Source organism: Vigna radiata, chromosome 11 (genome assembly GCF_000741045.1).
Source record: "Vigna radiata var. radiata cultivar VC1973A chromosome 11, Vradiata_ver6, whole genome shotgun sequence".
NCBI lineage: Eukaryota > Viridiplantae > Streptophyta > Magnoliopsida > Fabales > Fabaceae > Vigna > Vigna radiata.
This window is the reverse complement of record NC_028361.1, coordinates 929228-948840: the sequence shown is the minus strand read 5'-3', so window position 1 is coordinate 948840 and position 19613 is coordinate 929228. Positions and strand designations below refer to the sequence as shown.

Sequence of the window (19613 nt, the reverse complement as noted above, 5' to 3'; positions counted from 1 at the left end):
TAACTTTTTGATTAAAAATGGTTAAACTTTAAAAAATAGTTAAATAATAAAAAGTTAAAATTAAAAAAATCCAAAACTTAAACAGTAATATTAATGAATTTAAAAACGTTTGTTTAGAAGTTAAAATTGAAAAACAAATGACACTAAAAATAATCTTTTTTTAGAGAAGAATAAATAATTTAAGTAGTATATGTTACAATTAAAATAATATTACTTTAAAATGTATCATTTACGGCCTTTTATTTTATATGGATTCAATTAATAGTTATATTTTTAGTGATTTGGGCAAAATAATGATTTAAATTATAATATATAAATTTATATGATATAAAATATGCACCATTATAATATATATATATATATATATATATATATATATATATATATTATTTATATCATATTGACATGTACATTTATCTTACATTATTAATTAAAATATTAAAAATATAATTACTAATATTATTATTATCATTCATGTTTTCTTAAAGAGGATTTTAAAACTTTTTTTTTTAAATTTAGATTATATATGTATTTTGATTAAATAATGTATTGAATCAAATTTAAAAAAGTAATAGTATATGATGTTTGTAATATATATGTTAGTGGAGTTCAACAGTTATGAGCCAAATTTTTCATTATTGGGGTTATTTTGTTTTATAAAAGAAAAACAAATATAAATAAATTTTATTTACAATGAGTTGATTATTGAAATAAAAAGTAACAAATTTTAAATATAACATATAAGTATAGAATTTGCAAAAGATATTCTAAAAACTCAGAATAATTTCTCTCCAAAAAATCTCTAAGAAATATTTGAATAAAAAACTAGTGCATGAAAAAATGTTCAATATATAATTTTCTTTGTTTTTATTTTTATAAAACATAAAATTAAAAGGTATATTTCATCCCTAAAGCTTAATACCCAACAGAAAAAAACATGTTTGATTAAACAATTAAAATGCCTCCTAAAATATTATGGGAATGAATGGTTGTATTAATAGATAATCATTATGTCATGTAATAGTTATTATATAATTATAAAAGATAACAATCTAACAATAAAAATAATATCAATTGTTAGGGTTGTAGTTGGACAGTTTAAATTTATTCTAAGGTTTTCAATTTATTCTGTATTATTCTATCCCATTTAGCACAAATTAAGATGTCAAGGAAGAATCAGAAGATCCTAAAACAAAATCATGAAACAGAATGGAATCGATACTTGAGCATACCAAAAACTATAAATAAAAACAATTAAAACAAAATCTAAAATTAAAACTAAAATATATATTGAAGAAAGAGAGGAAGGGGTAAAGGTTAGAATGGGTTGTTAGATAGATTCATTTCTTTGTTAAGGGTGAAACCAATTCAATTGGGAAACATAAAGTCTTCCGAAACAATGATTGTGTTCTGTCCATGATATGTATATGTCAATCCCAATATTCCATCCAACCTTGCCCGAATAAATCTACCCAATTTCTCTTTTTCCGATTCAAAATCTCATCTTTGTTGCCTAGATCAATCCGCTTCCCTATCTTTTCTGTCAAACAATTTTAATCTCATGTTCCTCTTCAACTAAGGTGGTTACGATCACTGTCCAACTTTTACATTATGAATCTTAGATTGTTTTTCTGTTCCAATTTATGTGTGGTCTTTGCTGCGAGTTACTGCACTTTGATTGGCTGTTGAATCTTTGAATCTTTTGACCTTAGGAAAGGGAGTTGTGATGGGAAATCATAGGCAGGATATTCCTGTGTCTGAAAACCGTGTAATTATTGTTATTGGATATGTGGGAAACTTTCAAAAAGTGATTTTTTCGTAGATTGTACCTTAAAATTGAGTGTTGTCTTTTGAAGGAAGTTGCCTTAGACGAGAGGAATTGGAGGTCAACCCAATTAAGTTTTGAAGGACAAATCCAGGTTTAGAAGGGCTGAAGAAGGAGGTGCTAATTTTAGTTTCTTTCGTATATATGTATGTCTCTTGCTAGGAGATGGGAAGACATGTTGGATCTTTTCAAGTTCAGTGGACAGGAGGAATCTAATAATCAATGCTGTACTTGGCTCTTAGTCTTTAACTTAGTAAGAAGAATCAAAATGTGATGATTTCATTCCAATTATGCTAGGAGAGTTTATATTTTTTTATTCTTCTTGAGTATTTCTTCTGTTAACCTTTCTTCACATGTCTTGTTTGCTGCTGTAATTCATGAACAATTGGACACTTGCTGTTCTATTATAAGGCCACTACTTTCATATGACTATATTGTTTGGAGTGTTTGGTTAGTACTGAACATTGAGTCTGAGCTTCTACTTTGGAGCCATTGCTGCCAGACAGGTTTAAAGATTTTGGAAAAATATTAGGTAGGAGAAGTACTCTTATTTTCAAGGTTTCTTAAGGCCATACAGGATATTTTGGGCTAGGATTGTGTATATGGCATTTTTTTAGTGACAGTAGTTACTTTGTGGGATTCGTCTTGTCTGACTTAGACAGTGTTGTTTTGCTGCATTTATTGTCGTCTTGTATTTTTCTTTGTTTCTTTAATGATGTTTCTTTTTCTATCAAAAGCATAAAAACTTTTGACATCCATTTGGCACGAGAAACTTCAATTGGTTTAGAATCATTACACTAAATTGGGTTGTGCAAAACATAAAATTACAACTTTAAGTCAAATCACAATACCATTTTAAGCCCGTAGTTAGGGTAGTCATGGAAGAACTTACATTGGTGCCTGCGGCAGTGGTTGGTAGCAAGCCGGTGATTGCAATGACAGCATGACATTGGTTGATAACAGTGATGACAATATCCGTGGCAAGGATGATCAAGTTTAGAGTAGTTATAACAACAATGGTGATAATAAGAATAACAAAACTCTTAGTTCAAATTGTGCCAAATGGACACTTATAGAAAACGAAAGCTCCATTAACGTTTGAGCCAGAATTTTCATACATAAAGCAAACAGTTGTACTTTTCATTTCAGTAGTTATGATAGATATGAAATTTTTGACGCTATTGTTTAATTTACAGTAATAGCAACTATTCAATGGCCCTTTTCATTGTTGCTGTGTAAATGGAAGCAGTTGCTATTGCACGACTTTTCCAAGTATATCAGATATTTGCTGGGGATTAAGTTAAAAAGACTCAATGGTAAACCCGAATGTGTCTAGTCAACCAAAAATATGCTATAGGCCTATTCGACCTTCTGACCTTGACATTTTAGAGCATATCCATGGCAGATTATTTCCTATCAGGTGATTAGATCGTGTGTTGTTTTGTTAACTTCAACTTGAGATTTAGAAACTGTGTTTACCCAGACATATCTACAATTCTCAGGTACGAATCTACTTTTTTCCATGATGTGGTAAATGGACGTGACATTGTGTCATGGGGGGCTGTTGACAGCAATCGCTCCGATGGTCGAAGTGACGAACTCATTGGATTTGTAACAGCACGGATTGTTCTTGCAAAAGAAAGCGAGGTGACCCCATCTATATACAGTTATATATGCCTTTTGTCTAATTATTTGAAGCATACTAAGAAAATGTTATCTGTCCATCATTTCCAAAGCCTGAAATTTCTGCTGAACAGAGAACATGTGTTGCGTTTCTACTACTCTGAATGCATCTTTCGTTTGGAAAGTTTGGTTATTTAATGTTTTGTGATTTATTTATTGGCTATAAGGGGAAATATTAAGTAGCAAGTTCTTGTCGGAAAGTTTATTTGAAACATGTTTAACCAATGTTCTTGGCCCAAACATAATGGAAAATTACCTTTCAATAAACCTGTTTAAATGTCTAAATGTACAACCCCATGACACAACAAGACAAATAATCTCTTAATGTTGGTAGTCTGGTTCAATCAACATTCTGATATGAAGATAACCGAGACAAATTTTGCTTGTATAAACCTGTTCAAACTGTTCCACACGGTATGCCATACTACTTAAAGCGTGGATGTTTGCAAGCTTAATCTGTTTGCTGATGATTTGTGAATTTTAATTGCATGAATGTTATTCTTGTAGATAGTGGACATGCTTGGATATGACTCAGCTAGATCTGACCAAACTTTAGTCTATGTTCTGACGCTTGGAGTCGTGGAAGCATATAGAAGTTTTGGAATAGGTAAGAGTGTTGTTGCAAATCAAGTTTTTTGAAGTCCTCTATTATATAATTGGCAGTCTAATCTGTGCTTTATATGCAGCTTCTTCTCTGATTCGGGAGGTCATAAAATATGCTTCAAGTATTCCAACCTGCCGAGCTGTCTACCTGCATGTAATCTCTTACAATAACCCTGCAATCAATTTGTACAAGAAAATGTCTTTCAAATGTGTGAGAAGGTTGCAGGGGTTTTATTTGATCAATGGCCAACATTATGATTCGTTCTTATTCTTGTATTATGTAAATGGGGGTCGATCTCCTTGCTCACCATTGTAAGTGCAAAATTCCTTTCATTTTTTATCCCTGGTTTTTCATGTAAATGCTTTATACTAATCCTGTTCTACGTAGTGTAGAAAATTTTGCGCTATACTCTTAACTGGGCTGAGTTTCTGAACCTTGATAAGGTTGTTCTTGAACTAATAAGGGCCTTCCTATTCTTTGTTGCTATATATACACACGTTTGAACTTGATATGTGAAAAGTATTTCATTTCTTTGTTCTAAGCTGTGTTAGGTGAGATAAAATGTGGAACAATTAAATGCTGCTGTCTTGCTATTGCAAAAGGATTATTGACTGATTTTCTAAGTTAAACATCAATTTCTTCTTCTTACTTTTGGCTGCCCATCTGACTAACCTTTTCAGTATTTGTTGCATATTGAGCCACATGCATCCTTTTATCTAAATTATTTTCCAGAATTGTAATTTCAATTTCACATTTCAGAGAGATTCTCACTGCAATAGTAAGCTTCATGAGGAGTGGCTTTAAGTCAGTGGCTGCAAGGCTGTGCAGGAGCGGAAGCAGGAAGATCTCAAGGCGGGCAAAGTGTAAAGAAAGTCATTCTCTTGTGTCAGCAACACCCAACAAAAGAAACGTAGCAGTGGAATGTTCTGGTTATGAGTGTGTTTAACTCTGTTTATTTTTTTAAAGTTTTCTGTTTCCTGTATCAATCAACCTCATTATTGTTGATTCCCTCCAGAAAGGTCATATTCGAGCCAAAAATATTTCTTACCATGATGTCATAATAAACATCCTCAATCCAGTGAATTCACATATACTGTTAGAAGGTGATAATAACAACATTTAAGTGTATGTGAACAATGAAACTTGTGATTCTGTTGATCATCGTTTGATGCAGTAGTTAGCTGTAATGGCTAACACAACCATGCAGTAGTTAACATAGTCTTGGATCTTAAGCATGTAATGTTTCTGATTTTTTACAGAGAAAATGTATGGAGCCAAAGTTCTATAAGAAGAAATCATCTAATCACATTTTAAGTTTTTCAATTTTAATTTTCTCACCAAACCTTCACTTTTAAATTTAATATAACTTTTTTTTTTATTTTAAATTTTTCATTAAAAATAATAACTCACATTTATAATAACAATAATAATGTTATTATTATTTGAACTAATAATTTACACACAATTTGTTTAAATTTAATTTTTATCAATCTCCTCATATTTCAAATTTGTTTAAATTTAATTTTTATCAATCTCCTCATATTTCAATATACTTTTAAATTTAATTTTGAATATTCAATAAAATTGTACTTTTAAATTGAATTTGTGACTATTAATACGTGACTAATGGATACGATTGTTGATTAATGAAATAAAATAAAATTAAAGTTGAATACGATTATGCCTTTTATGATTTTTTATTTAAGTATAAAAGGTTGATTTAATATTTTATAATAATAATAATAATAATAATAATAATAAATAAATATATAATAATTTTTCTGAAAATTTAATTGGAACATAATAATTACTTTTGAACGAAAAAAATCTATTATGTATCTGATATGTTAGCTTGTGTTTACACGTGACGATTATAAACTACAGATATGGAAGTGAGAAAAATCTGAAAATCGAGAGGTTCCGTGTTCCTCTGTTCCTGGGCGGTGGCGGTGTCTATATAACCACCCTTTTACCCTTTTCCTCCATTTTTTTTTTCTTTCTGTTCTGTTCTATTCTGTGAGCCTTAGCTATTGCTCTGGCTATGGCTATGGCTATGGCTGCTTCAACTTCAACCTCTCTCTCCGTCGTTGGAAGTGGCCTTGCCTTCCCGCACCATCATCTTCACCTTCCGGCAACATCTTCTACTCGTTTTCGCACTCGATTCCGGAACAAAACTTTGTTCCTATCGTCTCTCCCAAGGTATCACTCATTCTTTATCTCCTTTTCTTTTGCCGATGCTTCCAATGGCAAATTCCACCTCTACAGTTGCTAATTCGTCTTTCCCTATCAGTGAAAGAAGGAGGCTCAAGGCTCTTTCTGGTGGATCGGGATTGCGACGGAACAAGCCTCGTGGCCACGCTTTTGTTGTTGGTGAACCCTCGTTCTTGCTGACGCAACCAACTTGTGCATCTTGCTGTCTTGCGAGGAAACGCCGTTCTAATCTTGCAACATTTGTGCCTGGAGCTTTTCTTGACAAGTCTTGTTTCCGCCTATCTAACAGTAAACTCCATCGTTCTTCTGTGAGTTTTCTTGCTTCGTTTCTACCTGATAATCTTAATTTTCAATTTGCGAATGTTTTATTTCACTCTTCTCTTTTTGGTGATAAAATAAAAACTTTTGCCTTTCTTTTTTGTGGGCTTTGGTTGTAATATTATAACCGAGTCATTTTTATCTGTGGCTTTCAAGATTTTTAAAACTCTACTTATTATCCCAGTAAGAATTAAACTAGAGCAGTGTCTCTTGTATTAAATCTTGGGTCAAATTTATGTTTGTGTTCATGGATTTTCTTCTGTTAAGCAGGTTCAGATTCCGCGTGCAACTGTAGGTCCAGATGAGCCACATGCAGCAAGTAGAACCTGGCCAGATGGTATTGTCGAGAAACAAGATTCAAGTGTATATGATAATGAAAATGAACTAGAGCAGATAGAGGGGTTTCTAAGCTCTGAACTTCCGTCTCACCCGAAGTTGCACCGTGGTCAGCTGAAGAATGGGTTACGGTATCTGATCTTGCCAAATAAAGTTCCACCAAAAAGGCAAGTTTATTAATTTTCATGAATTCCTTTCAAAACTAGGATGTTTTTCATTGTGAAAGTGCCGATTTTTCATTCTTGAGTTTGTTTATCAATGATCAATTTCAAGGATGCGATAAAGATATTGTGATATCTCTTATCCACACGCATGACCATTTCTTGTTTGAGGCATATTGCTTTGTGTTTTACAACCCCCTGAGGCGCTTCTTCTCAGTGTCTTGCTCCCGTGTCATCAGTGTTTCTTTTTGCAGGAATGCTATGTTAACAGTTCGTATTTTTGAATTGTGAAATATGTTTAATTTAAATTGTGACTGTGAAACATTCTTAGGTGCAATGTGTCAAGTTTGCTATTACATTACTTCTAGACGATTTTTTAATATAACCAATACAGTCAAATATGATATAGTTTTGTGTATTTTCTGTTAAACATTGCTTTGTTGCAGTTTCTCTAGAATCTGCTTGTTGTCAACTGCTTAGTATCAAGTGATTCAATTTTTAGGTTCGAAGCACATTTGGAAGTTCATGCAGGATCAATAGACGAGGATGAGGATGAGCAAGGAATTGCGCATATGATTGAACATGTTGCTTTCCTAGGAAGTAAAAAACGTGAGAAACTTTTGGGAACAGGAGCCCGTTCAAATGCATATACTGATTTCCACCATACAGTATTTCACATCCATGCTCCTACGAGCACCAAGGTATGGGCCATTTGAAGTGCAGTTCTTTATGATGTATTCAATTATTATTTCTTTGATATATTTCATTAAGGATTTTGGACTTTTATTCAACTTTGTTATGTTACTAATTACTATTTAATCATGCATATGAGAATAGGGTAAATGGTTTTTCTTGTGTACTTGTGTCTAAAGCAATATGTAGAAATTATTGACATTGTAATGGGTATGATAAGTTCATATTTTAAACATAACGATATTTGACTAACAGTATAATTAAGTTGTAAGAAGAAATTGTCATGGAAACTCCCAACTCTTAATCCAAATGTTTGAATGGTATCAAAGTTTTGACACTTACATTTTGTTACAAGTGGAGGTAAATCATTGTCAATGATGAACACTGTTAAATAGTTTTCTTTAAAAGAGATTCAACATGATATTTAGAGTAAATTTCCATTAGGGAACAGGGAAAGCATTGGGCTCGATTTCTAGGAAAGAAACTTCTCCAGAGTGAGAATGCAATGGAAGAGTGAAGATTATTCTTAATTTAAACCTTGCAAAATCTGCTAGTAAAGTGAGAAAAGCCCAAGCTTTATGAGATCTACTTAAGCTTTATTTTTAGTAAATGTGAGATTGAATATCACCTTGAGATTGCAATAAAGGCAACACTCAAAGAGTCCACAATTAAGGTGGGCTGGGGTGGAGCACTTACTAAGGTAACTTTCCGACAATCATAAATATAGAAAATTTGGCAGTCATATTTTGTACGCTTATTATGTGATAGAATTCTTCTTTGACGCATTTTAACTGTGTACAGTTTATCCATGTGTATCCTGCTATTATGTTAAACCTGTCAATGTCTTGCGTCCTGGGTTCTTTTTCTTTAGTGCTTAATGTAACCAGGACTGGTTAAACAATTTGAAATTGAACATGTATGTCTTATTTCCAATATATGTATATATACATGAAATCATATTAAATATTTTAATATTTCATTTTGTTGTTGATCATAAACGTTGTTTGTTAGGATTCTGATGGGGATCTACTTCCATTTGTTCTGGATGCCTTGAATGAGGTATGCTTTATTGAACTTTGTTTCTTTTCATGGCATTGCCCATAAAAGCCTCTTCCACATCTCTACAAATGCTTATATTTGCTTTAACACGATATTTCATTTGATCTTGGTCTTATGCTTTGGTTTTGACTCTACTTGTCTGGGCATAATAGAGAAAATATGAATATTGTACTTGTAGTTTGGATTACTCACAGCTAATTGTTGTTGATATATGCAGATAGCTTTCCACCCAAAGTTTCTTGCTTCTCGGATTGAAAAGGAACGACGAGCCATACTATCAGAGCTTCAAATGATGAATACAATAGAGTATCGAGTTGATTGTCAGGTGAGGAACAAAAAATGTCTCTAGGAAATTCAGGCTATCAACTTTTTGTTTACGGATAATGTTGACTCAATTTTATTGTTTCCCATTTTGCATTGCTTTTATTTTCTGTAATTGCAGTTGTTACAGCATCTTCATTCTGAAAATAAGTTGAGCAAAAGGTTTCCCATTGGATTAGAAGAACAGATAAAGAAATGGGATGCAGATAAAATAAGGAAGTTTCATGAGCGTTGGTATTTCCCTGCAAATGCTACCTTGTACATTGTGGGGGATATTGATAACATATCAAAGACTGTTTACCAGATTGAAGTATGTCCTACATTTTTATATTCATAATTTTGGTTATGATCATGGTTATAATATGTAGGAATCTTATTCAATAAGCTGTTGTCACACAGGCAGTTTTTGGGCAAACTGGTGTAGACAATGAGAAAGGTTCTGCAGCCACTCCAAGTGCATTTGGTGCAATGGCCAGTTTTCTCGTTCCAAAGCTTTCTGTTGGATTGGGTGGAAATTCTATTGAAAGATCAGCAATGGATCAATCCAAACTATTCAATAAGGAAAGACAGGCTGTCCGTCCTCCTGTGAAGCATAATTGGTCACTTCCCGGGAGTGGTGCTGACTTGAAGCCACCACAAATATTTCAGCACGAGTTACTTCAAAATTTTTCAATTAATATGTTCTGCAAGGTATAAAGAGTCGTGTAATCTTATTCCTAACTCAAATTTATAGTGTATATTTTTGTAGTTGCTTTTGTGTATCAATTATTATTTGCATGTGCTTAAACATTTCGGAGCTGATAACGAAGTCAGAGACTTCTTGTTGTGGAGAAATGGTCAACGGAGAATGTTTGGCATAACTCATAAAAGGATTGCAACATATGATTTATTAGTTCATATCAAGGTCTACTGGTATAATGAACAATTTAAATAAAATATTGTCGTATTCATATAGCTGGTCTAGTAGATATTATCTCGGTCTAATGGTAATTAGAATGTACTTTAGTGTTGACCAATAACCTTTAAAGGCAAGTTGGAATTGCATCCAAGTTGTGCCTGTCATGCCTCTCCTTATGGCACTAAAACCTTTCTGGCTTTAAGTGTTGTGAAGTACTCTTAGAATATTTATAGTGTCAAGTTGTTCCATTCTATAGCAGCATTGTGGATAGAGGCTGATTCTAAAACTCTTGCAACGTTGCATCATTTTCTGCTTCTAATCCCTGTTTGGTGTCTGCCCTTTATGCCATTGCCTACTCATTTTTTGGGGAGCTTTTATTATTTTACTATCTCTTCTATTCTTGTATCCAAAGTATTCTACAGCTAGAATCCCTTCATCCCATAAAATTGCTCAGCTATGGTGTGGTCTAAACACAGAATTCAACATATGCCTCTTTGTTTCTCTCTGATCATGGTTTTAAAGGTTAATGAGGAGGGAACTCTAATCCACACTTTTCATGTGGGCCCACTGCTTATATAGGTGTGAATTCTTTTAGAAACCATGTACATTTTCTGGTTTCTATTGTCATTGACACTGTTCATTGTTGGCAACTTCCCAACAAGCTTTCTTTGGATGATGACCACCACCACTCAGATTGCCTTGCCATGTGACGACCAACTCTGGCAACTGCTTTGTTCTGAGTTTGAGAATTCAAGCTCTTTGGTAGTTGCCATGACACTCTTTGAGCATTTTTAACTTTAAGAGTTGTTGGGCTCTTTGAGCATTTTTTTCTCTTTGGTAGTAGTCAAGCTCTGTGTGCATTTCTTTCTCTCCAATTGCCACCGTTCCCTTGAAGCATTTCTGCTCCTCAACAACTGTTCACTCTCCAAGAGCTGCCATTCCCTTTGGGTATTTTTTTGCTCTTAAGTAGTTGCCATGTTCTCTAAGCCATTTTGCTTTTCGCCAGCCTCTTGCCTTTTCGACCATTTTTTGTGTCAGCCTCTACATTCTACAAGAAATTTTTGCCCTCTAGCAGTTGCTTTGTGATCCCCTGATTTTCCATGTGCCACACCAGTTCCTCAACGCATCATCTTTCCCATTGTGATCCCTGATTTGTCAGCTATCCCTTAGAACAATGGTAATTGTGTGTCTACACTATGACTTTTGATTATTGTTGAAGAATGTCTGTCAAGGTAGGGTGGGTTAATTTTGTTTTAAATTTTTTTGAAGCATTTATATTTATGCTTATAGTATAAATTATTTATCTTGTATCCATAACCATGGGTATATTGGCCCTCTTGCTTTGCTATTTTTGGGGTTGACACTGGTGTTTTAATGATATACTTTTAGATATTATAAATTTCCCAAGTGTTCCTACATTTTCTTCTTCCCTACCTTTTTCTTTACATATTCATTATTTTAGTGTTTTATTGATATACTTTTAGATATTAAAAAATTTATGTTTCTTCTCTTTATTAGTTATGTTGTTTTATATCTTTTGCAGATACCAGTGAACAAGGTTCAAACATATAGAGATTTGCGTCAGGTCTTGATGAAAAGAATATTTTTGTCCGCTCTTCATTTTCGAATTAATACGAGATATAAGGTGAGATGAAATTCTTTGTAACTTCAGCAGTTTGCTTTCCTGGTCGCATCCTTTTTATGTGGCTACTGTAGGAATTAATTGACATTTATTGATTGGTTTTGTTGTTTTCACTGTTTCATACAGATATCTGAAAATACGAAACAAAGTGAAAATTTTAGGAAAACAATAAATGAAAATGGAAAATTTTTCTCTTGAAAAGCTTGTCCTAAAGTTTTCAGCAATTTATACCCAGTTTTCTATGAAGTTTGTCCAAGTTATTGACAGATAATAAGTGACTCTATTCTGTGGATTTCAGTTTCTTAATCGTAATACTCAAATTTCCCTATACAAATCACTTTTCACTAGTTCATTATCCATCCCTTAGCATTTAAATGTTTACTAATGCATGGGATTTTACAGAGTTCGAATCCACCATTCACTTCAGTTGAATTGGATCACAGTGATTCTGGAAGGGAAGGATGCACTGTAACCACTCTAACCATAACCGCAGAACCAAAGAATTGGCATAATGCAATTAGAGTTGCTGTTCAAGAGGTTTGTTTCTTTTGCTCTGCTTTGATTGTCTGTGTTTGGAATAGAGCTGTTTCGTATTTTTCTTTCCATTGGTTGTTCCAGTTTGCTATTTTTAGATCCATGTCCAACTGCTGGTTTTCAGTCCTTTGTTTAGCATAGAAAGATATAAAATATCTCAGCTTTATGGCAATAAATTCACATGAAGTTTATGAATTTTTTAACTCTTACAAATGCTCCTAGAGTCCTTTTGGGTCTTGTGCTGCATAGAGAAAACCGTATTGTTTAAGGTTTCAAATAACTTCAATGATAGACTACCTTAATTCTTTCTACAGAAAGTGTCTCTAATGTCAATTTGTGTGATATAGGTTCGCAGACTTAAAGAGTTTGGGGTTACCCAGGGTGAATTAACTCGTTATTTAGATGCTCTTCTGAAAGATAGTGAACACCTAGCAGCCATGATTGACAATGTATCTTCTGTTGATAACTTGGATTTTATCATGGAAAGTGATGCTCTTGGACATAAAGTTATGGACCAGAGACAAGGGCATGAAAGTTTACTTGCTGTTGCTGGGACAGTTACCCTCGAGGAGGTAATTTTGTTGATACCCATTGGATCTTGTGCAAAATGTTAAATTACCTTTAACTCCTCTGTTTTTTCTGTTCTTGACTTTTTTATTATGATAACTCAAGTAAAACTGTAGAAGTGTCAGGCATGAGCTGATTCAAAGGTCTTGTGCAGATAGCTCTTTGCTACCTTTTAATTTTTTAGTGCAATTTTTTGTTTATCCTGATAAGAAAATTAAATATCTTTCCTTTTGCTTAGTTATTTGTGCATCCATGCTAGAGATGAGGTTTCAGTTTTTCTTATTCTATCTTAGATTCTTGGAACACTTTAACATCATTGCCAACTGTACTGATTTTACTTTAAGAAATTTTAAAACAGTATATTTCCATGACAATTTCATATTTATGTTATTTTCTTTGTTTTGTTCTTATGTTGTCTCTCTCTCTCTCTCTCTCTCTCTCTCTCTCTCTCTTTTAAAAAATAAAAATAAAAACATAATGTATCACATCTAGTATTTTATTTTAAATTTAATGTTTAAAAGTTATCTTAGAAAAATTTGTTGTAACTCATAAAATCTAGCTGGTACTTTCTAGTATAGTTATTTACTTAAAGTATCTTCTGATTCAGGTCAATTCAGTTGGTGCCAAGGTGTTAGAATTTATAGCTGATTTTGCAAAGCCTACTGCACCGCTTCCTGCTGCAATTGTTGCTTGTGTTCCAAAAAACGTTCACATTGAGGGAGCTGGTGAAACAGAATTCAAGATATCATCCACTGAGATTACGGATGCTATCAAAGCTGGACTGGATGAACCTATTCAGCCAGAGCCTGAGGTATCTTCCTTCAGATTAATTCCTTGTTAGTTGATCTTGATTTGGCTTTGGAAGAATTGATTTTCATCTGGCTACTGATGATTTGATTTTGCATTTGATATATCATTATGTTCTTCATGTGCTATGATATGACTCCGCCACTGATTCAAATTTAGTTCGTTTTTTTATCAATGGTGAATTCTATTAATGAGAGCCAATTCTTATGAGTTGGGTGTCTTGTATGTGTATACATAATTGCTGTTCAGCTAATTAATTTTCCCGTACGTATGTGTATAGCTTGAGGTGCCAAAAGAGCTGATACAATCATCTAACCTAGAAGAACTGAAAAAGCTGCGCAAGCCGACTTTTGTTCCTGTAAATCCTGAAACAGATGCTACAAAGCTTCTTGATGAGGAAACTGGGATCACCCAGCGTCGTCTTTCAAATGGAATTCCTGTTAATTATAAGGTATTTGATGTCAGTTTATATTGAGATTCCCATGAAACTAGCACCTTATTTTCCTTTGCCATGTCATTGTGCTCAGCATTAAATATTTAAAATTGGTAACTCAGTCTACATGCATTTCTTAAGTCCACTCTACTCTGCTACTGCTTTATTTTGTTCTATTCTGCAATAATGGATTGTACCATTTTTGATAGAGCAAGGAGATAAAATCTGTCAAAAACTTAATTTCCAGTTTCTATTATGTTTGTACCATGCCATGCAATTTCTAGTTGATTCCACAAGTGCAATCAGTTTATTGAACTTATTAATGCATTTTATGGTTGACAGATATCAAAAACCGAAACACAAAGTGGTGTGATGAGGCTGATTGTTGGTGGCGGACGAGCAGCTGAGAATTCTGATGCAAGAGGATCTGTGATTGTTGGTGTGAGGACACTTAGTGAGGGAGGTCGTGTTGGTAACTTCTCAAGGGAACAGGTAACTATCTTTTCTTACTAACAGATGTTTCCAAATGTCAATGTTATGTTTCTATTTTCCAATTCCATTGCATTGTTCTGGTGGCTTACTTGTGTAACTCATGTCAGGAGAACTCTGCACAGTTTTTAATTTCACCACTATAAATCTATTATTTGGACTACTCATGGATATGAATGCGGCCTACACAGATAAAATCAGTATCCAAGAACTTATCTTATCTCACTTCCATTTAATGAATGTCCTGTATTTTATGTGTAAAACCAGGTGGAACTTTTCTGTGTAAATCACCTGATAAATTGCTCGTTGGAATCTACGGAGGAATTCATTTCCATGGAGTTTCGTTTTACTTTAAGAGACAATGGGATGCGTGCAGCCTTTCAATTACTTCACATGGTGCTTGAGGTAACCATCTTTCCATCTTGGTTGTATAACTGCATTTATGTACTCAATTACATATTTGCTCTGTTGCTTATGCAGCATAGTGTCTGGGTTGATGATGCTTTTGATAGAGCAAGGCAATTGTATCTGTCATATTACCGATCAATCCCCAAGAGCTTGGAACGCTCAACTGCCCACAAACTCATGGTAGCAATGTTGGATGGAGATGAGAGGTTTATTGAGCCAACACCAAAATCGCTGGAGAATTTAACCCTGCAATCTGTTAAGGATGCAGTGATGAATCAATTTGTTGGCAACAACATGGAGGTCTGTTATCATTAATTTATTAAATTCATAGTTCTCTTACAATTACATTCAGACACTAAAATGTTTTTTTTTTTTTTTTCTTTTTTCTTTAGGTATGCATTGTAGGAGACTTCACGGAGGAGGACATTGAATCTTGCATTCTTGATTACCTTGGCACGGCACAGGCCACAAGATACCAAGAAAGAGAGCAAGAATTCAACCCACCCGTATTTAGATTATCTCCATCTGAGTTGCAGTTTCAAGAAGTGAGAAGCTAAGCATTAATTACCTTTTTGTATATGTAGTTTTGTGACAAGTTAACATTATATTGTTGGTGGTATGCTTGGACAAAATTCTCCATAAGGACTTCTAGGAGAGAAATATGAATAAAAAAATAAATAAAATTGACTTCTCCATAGGTTTAAATTAACTCATACACTTATTTGCACGGTCAAGTTTAGTGTTTATACTTTTTGAATTGGTGTTAATACATCAATGAACTAGGCTTCTGACATGGTTATTCACTTTTTCCTTTTTTGCAGGTATTTTTAAAGGATACAGATGAGAGGGCGTGTGCTTATATAGCTGGACCAGCGCCAAACCGTTGGGGTTTTACTGTCGATGGAAAGTACTTGTTAGAGTCCATTAATAATGCTTCAACAACCAATGGTGAACTTCGTTGACTTTTTTTATAGTGTCATAATATTTAAAAAGTTATGTTTTCAGTTGTTAAAGGCTTGAAATGGCTTGTGCAGATGATCAGTCAAATTCTGATGCCCAACATATGCAAGGTTTGCAAAAGAGCCTACGTGGTCATCCTCTTTTCTTTGGTATAACTATGGGACTGCTTTCTGAGATTATAAATTCTAGGTATCTCTTTCTACACTATGCTCACCTGTATTTGGCTGTGAAGATAGTTAGCAAGCACAAACAACGCTATAGAATGGTGTGTTAGACACGCCTTGTGTTGGATACCCCTCTACTGTGTCACAATTATAAAATAATATTTTTCTGACTTCATTGTCTCTTCAACCCGGCTTGGCACATCGTTGGCATGGCTTGGATATGAACCAAGAGTGGTACTTTTGGTTTCACTTCTTAGAAACTTACATTAATATTTTTTAAAAGGTCAACTTTTAAATATTGTGATACTCACCAGCTTTTTGGGCTCATTTTCAAAGAACTTAACTAGATGTTAAGGTTGAGAAAAAAAAAACTAGATGGTTTAACTTTTTAAGAGATCTTGGGATATTCTTTTCGTTTAGACTGCATTGTGAAATTATCTCAGTATTCTATTTTTTGGAGTCATTATTATATGAAATTGTAAAGCAACAATTTTGTTTTTACAATGAGTTATATAAATCTTAGTTAACAATTTTAATTTTTGTCTTTTGATTTTATATTCTCTCTAGAAATAAGAATACTTATCTTGACTGATAGTGTTTTCAACTAACATTCTTCAATGAGATTAATTTTACAATATTTTTCTTTAGTCAGAGCGATTTGAGCTTTTCTTAACAGATATCTTCAGTGTCATTATCTATATTTAATTTAGATTTCAATATTTTTAAAACGAATTATCAACAATTAAAAATATAATATATAATTTATATGTTCAAAAGTATTTTTTAAAATTTAAATTAAATGTTCAAAAGTTTTTTTTTTTTTTTTTTTTTTTGGTAAGAAGTGTAGAAAGGGGTAATGTAGTTATTTCAAGAGTAACTTTAAAAGTCATACTCCTTATCCTTACGCTTGATTTTTCTCTTAAATTAACTCTTAAAATGCTATTTTGGGCTGAATATTGTAATATCTATGAGTAAATGCATACTAAATACAGATTGTTATTTTCAATTTTTTTGGTCAAAAATCTGATTACATTTTTCCTTTACAGGCTCTTCACCACTGTCAGAGATTCTCTGGGGTTGACGTATGATGTGTCATTTGAATTAAACTTGTTTGACAGGCTTAAACTAGGATGGTATGTGATCTCTGTCACATCAACTCCAAGCAAGGTGTGGGCTCCATTCTTGTAATATATTCAATCTAATTTTTGCTGCCAGTTTTCTTCTGTTCAAAAGTTTTAGGTCAAATTGATTTGCAGGTCCACAAAGCTGTTGATGCATGCAAGAATGTTCTTAGAGGTCTACATAGCAACAAAATTACCGAGAGGGAATTGGACAGGGTTAGTTATTGAAATGCCCGACTTGTTGTACATTAAAATTTAGTGGAAGCACTTTTAGACACAAGTTTTTCTGCTAAATGTATCAGTGTTCGAATTTGATTAGTTTTATTCGTTTCTTCTGACCATATGAACTGATTCTTGAGCTTTGTATTGTGTTTCTCCGTGATGGTTTCTTAATGAAGGGCAAATACTGGTTAAAATGCACGTGGTGCCTTCATTTAATTTCCAAATGTGGTTTAAATTTTTCAGGCTATTTGCTATGCATTTTGAATTTGAGAATTCCTTTGGTGTTTTTTTCTAATGTAGGCTAAACGAACCCTTCTTATGAGACATGAAGCTGAAATCAAGTCAAATGCCTACTGGTTAGGGTTATTAGCTCATTTACAAGCTTCTTCTGTTCCAAAGAAGGTGAGATATGAATATCTGAATCTTGAAGTGTGAGATATTGGAATTTTTACTTTGATGCAAAACAAAACAAGGTTTAAGGTTTTTAGTCTTGTCAACATTTTATTATTTTTTATTCTTGTGTCTAAATTATTCTAATATCGATTGTGGATCCAGGACATATCATGTATCAAGGACCTAACATTTCTATATGAAGTTGCTACTATTGAGGATATATATCTTGCATATGACCAGTTGAAAGTGGATGAGAATTCTCTATATTCATGCATTGGAATTGCTGGAGCTCAGGATGCGCAAGATGTAGCAGCAGGTGTAGTAATGTTCCTAATGTCTAATATTGAATCTTGCTTTGTTTTTTTTCCAACTTATGTCCGGATTTCATCTCTCATCTTTTCCAAATTTGAGCAGTATTTTTTGCCAAACATAGAAGCGAGAAATGATATCCCAATTCCAAATCCAACCCTAAGTTCTGATATGTTACAATAGACATATGAACACATCTTGAACTTGAAAAATTTGAATTGCAAGATCCGTCTAAAAATGTTCCATAGGTAACAAACAGCTCTTCTCTTCAGAAGTGCAGTGATGTGTCTATGGTAAACCAGTTTACTTTATCTAGGCTTGTGTGGGTAGGCTAAATGTGGAGTGTATATAAGTAAGTATAAAAAACCACTTTACCACATAATTTTGGAAGAAAAATAGTTGTCTCATTTTGGAGTGCTAGTATATAATAATGGTTACTGACGTAATTTTACTATATTTTTGCAGCTCCTTTAGAAGAGGTAGTAGCGGATGATGTCTATCCCGGTGTTATTCCAGTGGGAAGAGGTTTATCTACAATGACAAGACCAACTACTTAATATTTTTGGATTATGTTTTGGCCTGCTCGCTTTAAGACCTACAGGTTAGCATTTTTTGGCTATTCTTTTTTTTGATTAATAATATCAGACAGTTTGTTTCCTTTCTTGGAAATTGTTTGACAGTTGTGTCTCTCAAACAGGACTGGAGGGTTGATTAAAAGTTGTGGTTGTGTGTCACAACACAAGAAGCAGCTGCTGCTGCTGCATCATCTGTTATTGAAACAAATCGATACAAGAAGCGATTTTTGACTTGCATTGCATGTTATTGATTTCCTTAGTTATTGTGTTGGGTTGACTATTAATAAAAGGCAATACTTATGTAGGATTAGAATAAAGAAAATATAGAATCCAGCAGTAAGATGTATAGCTGCCATTTTTTGTCTGTCGGCCATAAATTTTGCTGGGAAAACGCCGACCGTATCTTAGTGTAGGAAACTAATCTCTTTTTTAAATTGTAAATCACTGTTTCCTCGCTTGTAAACTACTATCTCTCTTTTCCTAAACTCAATGCTAACCTCATTTTATATCTATTTCATAAATACATCTAAAATGAGATTAAATAAGAAAAAATATTAAGTCATAATCCTACTCTCGTAGCAAAATTTTCACAATGCTTGTTATTTTATTATAGATGTTTTATACAATGAAGTCTTACATAATATTTCTTTTGACATTCCTCCCTAAGTTTATAGATGATTTCATAAACTAATTCATAGTTTTATAATTGAAAAAAACTATCATTCAAATATCTCTCTTAATCTTATATACAAAAATTAAGAAAAATGTAAGGTGCGTTAGCTGAAAGTGGGTTACATCTGGCTCTACTGCATTTTAATTCTATTAGCTATTCAATCTCTCAATATAATTTGCATGTGCAAATTTTCATTTAGAAAAAATA

The 19613-nt window shown here is 33.3% G+C and overlaps 2 protein-coding genes across 3 annotated transcripts; both read left to right on the top strand.

Moving 5' to 3' along the window:
- The first annotated feature begins 1298 nt into the window (after positions 1 to 1298).
- LOC106776325 (histone acetyltransferase MCC1) lies at positions 1299 to 5273 on the top strand. 2 transcript variants are annotated; one of them, XM_014663742.2, is made up of 7 exons: positions 1299 to 1580; positions 3022 to 3245; positions 3328 to 3472; positions 4016 to 4115; positions 4195 to 4423; positions 4505 to 4555; positions 4872 to 5010. In XM_014663742.2, the coding sequence occupies exons 2-6, from the start codon at positions 3139 to 3141 to the stop codon at positions 4542 to 4544; spliced, it is 621 nt and encodes a 206-aa protein (XP_014519228.1). In that variant the 5' UTR covers positions 1299 to 1580; positions 3022 to 3138; the 3' UTR covers positions 4545 to 4555; positions 4872 to 5010. The 2 variants fall into 2 exon arrangements, with proteins under 2 accessions (XP_014519228.1, XP_014519227.1); XM_014663741.2 differs by lacking the exon at positions 4505 to 4555 and having other exon boundaries at positions 1302 to 1580; positions 4872 to 5273.
- A 711-nt stretch (positions 5274 to 5984) lies between these two features.
- On the top strand, positions 5985 to 19245 carry LOC106777593 (stromal processing peptidase, chloroplastic). Its single transcript, XM_014665237.2, has 25 exons — positions 5985 to 6311; positions 6403 to 6631; positions 6912 to 7144; positions 7641 to 7839; positions 8843 to 8890; positions 9108 to 9215; positions 9333 to 9521; positions 9611 to 9901; positions 11653 to 11754; positions 12154 to 12288; positions 12633 to 12857; positions 13460 to 13663; positions 13940 to 14110; positions 14435 to 14584; positions 14849 to 14986; positions 15062 to 15289; positions 15382 to 15534; positions 15811 to 15937; positions 16024 to 16138; positions 17160 to 17280; positions 17370 to 17450; positions 17757 to 17858; positions 18012 to 18165; positions 18624 to 18759; positions 18856 to 19245. The coding sequence occupies exons 1-24, from the start codon at positions 6154 to 6156 to the stop codon at positions 18713 to 18715; spliced, it is 3753 nt and encodes a 1250-aa protein (XP_014520723.1). The 5' UTR covers positions 5985 to 6153; the 3' UTR covers positions 18716 to 18759; positions 18856 to 19245.
- Positions 19246 to 19613: the final 368 nt, after the last annotated feature.

What these genes read in the sequence shown, in the direction of transcription:
- LOC106776325 (XM_014663741.2), top strand. Translation starts at nt 3,139, where the DNA reads ATGGTAAACCCGAATGTGTCTAGTCAACCAAAAATATGCTATAGGCCT. An exon ending in TTCTTGCAAAAGAAAGCGAG is followed by an intron (nt 3,473 to 4,015) that starts GTGACCCCATCT and finishes TTATTCTTGTAG; the next exon opens with ATAGTGGACATGCTTGGATA. An exon ending in ATATAGAAGTTTTGGAATAG is followed by an intron (nt 4,116 to 4,194) that starts GTAAGAGTGTTG and finishes CTTTATATGCAG; the next exon opens with CTTCTTCTCTGATTCGGGAG.
- LOC106777593 (XM_014665237.2), top strand. Translation starts at nt 6,154, where the DNA reads ATGGCTATGGCTATGGCTGCTTCAACTTCAACCTCTCTCTCCGTCGTT. An exon ending in AATAAAGTTCCACCAAAAAG is followed by an intron (nt 7,145 to 7,640) that starts GCAAGTTTATTA and finishes TTCAATTTTTAG; the next exon opens with GTTCGAAGCACATTTGGAAG. An exon ending in TTAGAGTTGCTGTTCAAGAG is followed by an intron (nt 12,289 to 12,632) that starts GTTTGTTTCTTT and finishes TGTGTGATATAG; the next exon opens with GTTCGCAGACTTAAAGAGTT.